Source organism: Anarhichas minor, unplaced genomic scaffold (genome assembly GCF_050575085.1).
Source record: "Anarhichas minor isolate MPS153535 unplaced genomic scaffold, ASM5057508v1 ptg000073l, whole genome shotgun sequence".
Lineage (NCBI taxonomy): Eukaryota > Metazoa > Chordata > Actinopteri > Perciformes > Anarhichadidae > Anarhichas > Anarhichas minor.
The window spans coordinates 321,546-329,157 of NW_027466519.1; the positions used below are offsets into that span (position 1 = coordinate 321,546).

Sequence of the window (7,612 nt, forward strand, 5' to 3'; positions counted from 1 at the left end):
GACAACACATGTTGTCACCATCTAATGCCCTAAGTTAGACCCCTCGTCCAGCAGTTAACCAGCTCCACACGGCAGAAAAAAAAACCCCTCACACAATAGTTTGTATACGCACACACAGTGGTCACACAATAGTCTGGCTAGGGATATGAGGAACTCACACTCGTCGGGGGTTAATGATCGTCGGCCATTGGTTTGCAGCCCATTAGGCCATTGATCTGGTCGTGTCTTTTATGCCACCTGGGGGAAAGGAATGCGCCGGGTCTCCTATTGTGTCTGTCTGCGAGTGTGTGTGTGTGTGTGTGTGTGTGTGTGTGTGTGTGTGTGTGTCAAAGAGAGGTCAATCAAAGCAGAATGGACCAGAGTGCCACACACTGTGCAGAGACAGTGGACGATTGAATATTCTTGAGGTCAGTTGGTCAAGGGTCATTTGCTCCTGATTGATTTGAAAGCAGAAATGAAGACGCACACAAAAAAATGACTTGTAAACATTTGGGAACTCACACTGACTGCACATGAACACAAACGCACTTTAATATTCGTACTCAACATGAGCAGCAGTGCACAGCGCCTGAGACACCAGGGAGGTAGATGGATGATAATGCAGAGCTCAGCACCTTTGGCGGCTACGTGAGCCGCATACATACACGCCTCACACACAAAGGGAAGAAAGGAGCTTCATTCATAGCCGCTTCTATTAGTTGGCTGGATTTATTGCCTCTTCTTATAAAACATCCCTCTTTATAACAATAAAACTTCTCCGTGGGTGGAAAACAACTAATTACAAGCGCTCTTGTTTGTTTAATTGAGCAGCTTTTTCATGCACTTCTACTTTTGAAAAAACAAAAAACGGTCTTAAATCAGAAACTCTGCATTCGCTAAAGTAGAGTCTGGATGACTACTACTTATGAGTAAGACATACAATATACATTGCAAATTACAGCTTTATTCCTAGACAATTAATCACTGGATAATGTTGCTTTAATGACATAATATGCCTAAATATGCCTTCTTTTTTTTTGCCCAAAATGACTTTTTGTAAATGACTTTCTATCAAGACATCATGTATGCAGTTATGTAAGTGAGTTATTAAAGGTTCATGCCAAATTTCTTTGTACCTCTTTTACTATTTATGAGACTTGCGGTTTTGTGTCATTTCCCCAACTTTCCATCTGTATTTTCATGTGTGTTCTATGGATGTTTATGGGAATCTGTCCCCCCTATTAGTTACATCATCAGACCCCTCACCTACATTATCTTACATGGCAAGAGAATTTTACTTTTGATACATGTAAGTGTGAACAATATTTGTTGTTTATGACTGATTTGCAGTCTTTATTTGCAGTTCTACATAACACTTGCACTTAGATTTCGCTCGTTGATTCACCTAACTTACAATTATGTGAAAAGACTATCTGGTGCTAGTAAACATCATCTTGCCAACATTGTAGATGGATAAAGCGTATGCATGAGCTACGTAGCGGAGCTAGCTTAGTGCTGGTATGCCATTCGAATTGTGATTATTAGCTGAATGATGAAGCTAGCATTTATATTTAACACAGTTAGGCCTATAGGCTAGGGGTAATTTATGAACCACCCATGACAGACCGGTGCATCTAAGGGTTAATACGGCAATAAGTTGCAACTTAAAACCCCTTTATTAAGTATCCCTTATTATTTGTGCTACCACTATGCTGCTGTTACAAAATAAGGAGCATATGCCATTTAAATTGCATATGAATCTTTCGTCCATCATAAAGTTATTTACGAGAGAGGTGTTGGTCAACAGAGCAGCATTGGCAGGCAAATAGATGGTAGAATATATCCACTTTGAAAAGGCTACAGTCTTTAAAACAAATATTTTGACTTGATTCGTTTTCAACCCGAGCAATCTTACTTCTGCTTGAGGGATAAAAGCATGTATTCTTTTCTTGCTTTCTTTTTCCACGCCTGAACTTCTTTGCAAATGTTTCTGGATTCTGTATTTTGGGAGCAAACATCTGTTGAATCTCAGACTTACTGAAAAACACTCAGATGACACAGCTGGGGTTCAGGGGAGGGGGTCAGCGGGATCTTTAAATGTCGGGGGGGGGGGGGGGCTGCCAGTTGGTCGGCCGTGTAATCAGAGTTGAACTTGAAGAAGGAAAGAAAGTGATGTCCAACACAAGATGAGAGACAGAGAGAGAGAGAGTAAAATGTGTGTGTGTGTGTGTGTGTTGAGGGGGGTCCTCCGTCCGCAGGACAATAGACAGTGGCAGCAGCAGCAGCAGCTGACCAGAGAATCCCTTCTTCTTTTGTCTCCCTGTATAATGACGTCTCCACCACACACACTCTGTCTCTCCCTTTCCCTCCCTTGCTCCCTCCCTCTTCACCCCATCACTACTCATCCCTCCTCCCGCTCTGCCTGATTTGGCTTCTGCATGTTCTTTCTTTCTCTCTTTCTTTCCTGGCATCTATTTAGTCCCCCCCCCCCCCCCCCCCTCTTTCCCCTCTCTTCTTTTGACCACACCTCCCCTGAAGGCTTCCATGTCTTCTTCTGTCCATCCTGCTCTTTTTCTATAAAGTATTTGCTGTGTGCATGTGACTATCTCTGTATGTCTGTTTGTGTGCAAGTACGTGGGTTTGTATTTATGTGTTTTCCAGCCTTTGCTCCCGAAGAATGTAACCTCTGAGACACTCTCTAAACTCAGTAAATATCTCCACTGCAGTCCATGTTACGTTAACTAACGCCAAGCTCCCATCTGTGTGCAACCTGTGTGTTTCACTTTGTTCAGCATGTCTGGTTCCTCCATCTGCTTGTAGGGTTGGACAGCCTGCACCGTGAATGTTCCTGTAAACAAGATTGTGGGAGGATTAAAGGGTCAGACAAGAAGAAAAAACTTCTGCCACAAAAACGTGTATTCATTTTTATATGGTCTTTGCTTTTATTGTGAAATGAGGGATGACTTTACCTCAAACGTTTATTTAAATGAAGAAGTTTAGGGGGGAAAGTCACTTTTGGTGGAACTGCTTGCAACCCTGAAATGTGACAAACTGTGCCTTGACAAGTAAATGTACTTTACCAAAACATTAGTCCAGAAAGAAAAATGCCCACTCGTTCATTTATTTCATAAGCTATCTGTTTGGACCGTGATCAGATGTAACAGTTAAAGGGCTGTTGAAGTAATAAACTAATTCAAGTTCATCAGAAGTTGTCTTTCTGTATCTTATTTAAACACTTTGAGTGAGCAGGTGTGCACAGCACCACACACCGTGGGGCTGGCTGAATATAACTTAAGTAGCACTGACCAATAGATGGTCATCCAGTAGAAGCTGGCAAATAAGTAGAAAGACAGACAGAGCTGATGTGAGGAACCATCTGGAGCGTGGTGGGAATTTTAAAACATGTGGTTAGCTCAGTTCTATGCAAAGTCTGCACTTGTCGCTTCCCCTCTCTCTTCATGGGAATTTTTCCTCTCTCGCTCTTTCTCTTCTCCTGAAGAACAAACTGAAGTGTGTCAATACGGTTTCTCAGTGAATGTGTGTGCTGAGAAAGAGAGAAGTATGTATTTCTGGCTATTGCTGTGTGTGTGTGTGTGTGTGTGTGTGTGTGTGTGTGTGTGTGTGTGTGTGTGTGTGTGTGTGTGTGTGTGTGTGTTGGTAGCTCTCCTCCAGCCAGTGCCAGGTGATATGGCCTGGTACGGAAGGTCACCGCTGTGATGTCACTTCCCTTTCCTCTCCGGATATTCCCAGCATTCTGCTGCCAGCAGCCGGGAACTCTGGGAACTCAGAGCAGGAAGACCGGCTCCTTCCAGAGAGAGAGAGAGAGAGAGAGCATATCTGTTATTTGGTTGTTGTTTTTTGTTGCACTGAATGACTCATTTTCTGTAAAAAAATAAAAATAAAATAAAAAAACATAAGCAGCGAGGAGAGAGTTAAATTGGAAGTAGAAGAGCTAATGGCACAGGAATGAGGATGGTGCTGTTGTACTGTTTGTTTCCCTTACTTTATAACTGTGTGTGTTGCAGGCCTATTTGATTGAGATTGTGTGAACTACAAGTATCATCTGTAACTGGAGCAATATCGCCCCCTCCTGGCTAATTTTCCAGTCGGAGCCAAATATTGACCATTGATCAATATCAATTATTGACCATGTATGCGTACGCATACATGGTCAATAAAGCTGATTACAGTATTATAAGTACAGTACTTGAGTAAATGTGCTCAGTTACATTCCCCTATTGTTATCTTTAATGCATTGAATAACTTGTTTTCTAAATAAGGAAATAAGGAAATTGTGAATTATATTATATTATAAATACATTTCTGATGAAGACAATAAGATGCCAGATTGCATTCAAAATGGGTGGACCCCCCCCCCCCCTTACCGAGGCCACAGAGGGTGAGGTGCTATGGAGGTGCAGCTGCACCACATTGTGTGGCTGCGGTGGTGACGCGCGTGCACTCCGGTCCGACAGATGGAGGTGTGCCCACAATGTCCAACCCACAGCGGAAGCAAAGGTATTTTTGGATTGGCGTGTTTAAGTCCTGCGACACTTGTGGACGCAGCCGGTAGCGTCAAACCCTTGTGCAAGCCGCACAAGGTCAGCGGCCCGTGCGTGAACTGCTGCTGTCAGCTGGCGGCGACTTGCAGTCCGTTAGGAGAGCACGTTGTAGAAGCAACGACAGAGCCGATCCCGTTCTTTAGTCCCGATCATCAATAACTCAGACCTTAAGTTGCCTCAGAGATGGCCAGAGGAAGCCGCAGCCACCACTCAGCTCCAGCCAGGTACATTTACAGTCATTTTAAAACGGATTTATTCTGTGGTGTTGGGATATTGCAGATGACCTCGTTCAGTTTAAAGCGCAGGAAATAGCGCTAATTCAGACTTAAAACAGACACACTATTAACAGTGTCGCCTAAAGTTTGAAGTCAGGCTAACTCATATTATATTATTATACACCGGACGACAAAAGTGTGATAGTTGTTGCGTCACAACTTACTGAGACAATGTCAACTCAGTTGTAGATGACATAATGACGAAAATTCAGACAGTTTATTGCTGATGTATTTCGTTTTGGCCTTTTGACAGCAGTTAACTGAACATACTCAGAGTTGCGGGACTTCGATGCAGAGACAAGTCTTTCTTGGTTTGGGTGTTGAGTGTAACAGAAATGTAACTTGCAACTCCCCCAACACAGAAGAATAGTGAAGTCAGTTTGGTTTGGTAACTAATGTTCGAGAGCAACACTGATATCAGTAAATGAAATAATTATAACAAATACGTGTAAATGAGTTGACAATCGGAAGGTTTTGTTTGAAGGCCATCATACCTGCTTGATTTACACTGGATAGCTGATGACAAAATTAAGCATAAGTCAATTCAATGTGGCTTTAATGGCATGAAAGTTTCAGAAACAATGTTGCCAAAGCATCAAAATCCAAAAAAATGTAGATTATCATCATCTCTTGCCATGCACATTTACCAACTAACAATCATCAGCATTGATCCTGATACTGCTGAATGGACAGAAACGGTGGTGGTATGCCACAGAATAAGGAATGTTCCCTGATGCAAAATAAATTGACTGTTTGTTTGCTACGTTTGTAGCCCAGCTGTATCCCATGCTCCGGCCCCCGCTCATCCACCTCCCGCTGCGCTGGCCCCGGCTCCAGCTCAGTCCCAGGGTCCGGGCCTCATGGCCCAGATGGCTACCACAGCTGCTGGGGTGGCAGTAGGCTCGGCTGTGGGCCACGTCCTTGTCAGCGCCCTGACAGGACCAAGTGGTGGAAGCAGCAGCGCAGAGCCAGCCAAGCCCACTTACCAGGTAAGAGGTGGAGTATAATCATACAGGATTGGGATGGATGGATAACTGAACCTATAGCTGGACTTTAGCACGTCGAGTGGGTCCTTCCTTATTGGGAGGTCTTGAACTTTTGTCTGGGTGTGTTTTGAGTCTGACTTGTCTTGGTGTTTTTTCCCTCAACTGTCTGGAGCTGTTCAAAGGCAGACTTTTCTCCACCTGGACCAAGGATTTAAAGTATAGAGCCCCTGATCAGATAACTCATTTGTCAATGGATCAAGCATTATCATTATTATTATTATTTGTGGTTACTCTCTTTCATATGTTGTTGGATTCTCTAAAACATTTGAACTCAAATAAACAAAAAAAAACTGCACTGCGGGATCCATGTTGCATTGCCAGTAGCGTTTCTCTAAAAAGGCAGGTCGTTGTTGAAAGCAGTGCAGAAGCCAAAGGACATGACTCTCAAAATGCTTCCCTGCTTCTCCAGGTGTGTCAGGGCCTTGTAGGTTAAACTGTTTATTTTTGAGATACTTGGGACAAACACGCGATTTACCAAGTTACTGATATTTGAATATCGGAGCACAGAGCGAAGCACATGACCACTCAACCACTGAGCCCATTTCTGACTTTCTAGCAGCTCTGCCGTTCTGACACAATGTGTGATGTGTTTCTTTCCTTGCTTGTGCAAATCCAGGAGCCCCCCCGGCCTGCTCCAGCCCAGCCAGGCCCATGTCACTTTGAGGTCAAACAGTTCCTCGACTGTGCCACCAACCAGTCAGACCTGAGTCTATGTGAGGGCTTCAATGAGGCGCTCAAACAGTGCAAGTTCTCCCGCGGTGAGTCCGTCGTGAATGATGGCGAGAGCCACATAATAAAGCAAGCCACGTGCACCTTTCAAGAATTATCTTAACTTAAGGCAGCTTTTTTAAATGTGTATGTAATTCTTCATCTACGCTTCATGTAACTACATTTGGTTATCCTGGCATATCACATGATCAGGAACGTTTACAGTTTTTACACTTTTACAGTTGAGATTTTTTATTTCGCGACTTCTCATAGGGAGCTACAGCAACTCCTTACACGTACGTTTAAACAACAATGATTTTGACATGATTGTAGTGTGTATCATGTTGACCTCTTTCTGTTTTACTGTAGGTGTGACATCACTGGTGTGAATGATGGTCATCAGCGGTCGTGACGGACATACTTCAATAATGAAACATACTGTAGACATGACCACATAACACAAAAATGTGAACGTGTACCTCAGGCGGTGAGCATGTTGGTTTTTGTTGATGGATGACAGTGTAATGTATGAAATGTTTTTAGCATGTACAGTGATTCAACTTTTAATAAATAGCTGCTATCTACTTGCACATTGTGACAGTGTGGGTTGTCTTGTTTTTTCATTTGTTTATTTTTTATAGTTTTTTGTTACAAGTCTCTGTCAGCTCAGCTGTAATGATACATATATAATAAATATTCTGCGTACCCTCAACCTTCACAGCCTGCCATTATGTATCAAATATAATGTAACCAGGGTCATATATCCAAAGACGTTTTAATTCAATCAATCTAACCATTTGGCAGTACCTCCGCGCCCCTCTAGATGGCGGTCTGAGGCGCACCGGTGGGCCATGGCCCAGTGAGGACCTTTATATATGGCGAGGACATGATTCATGATGTTTTTAGGACTTTGCATGGACAAATAATGACCAAAAATATACAATTGTTAACCTACAAAGTGATGTTAGACCTCCTATGAAACGCTATTAAAACTCAAATAAGATAAATCCAAATAGACTTATTGGGGATTTGGGAAAGGGTA

General features: G+C 43.0%; 1 protein-coding gene across 1 annotated transcript; it reads left to right on the top strand.

The window, feature by feature from the left end:
- The first annotated feature begins 4,525 nt into the window (after positions 1–4,525).
- Positions 4,526–7,165, top strand: chchd10 (coiled-coil-helix-coiled-coil-helix domain containing 10). Its single transcript, XM_076079881.1, has 4 exons — positions 4,526–4,765; positions 5,589–5,805; positions 6,479–6,620; positions 6,940–7,165. The coding sequence occupies exons 1-4, from the start codon at positions 4,725–4,727 to the stop codon at positions 6,957–6,959; spliced, it is 420 nt and encodes a 139-aa protein (XP_075935996.1). The 5' UTR covers positions 4,526–4,724; the 3' UTR covers positions 6,960–7,165.
- Positions 7,166–7,612: the final 447 nt, after the last annotated feature.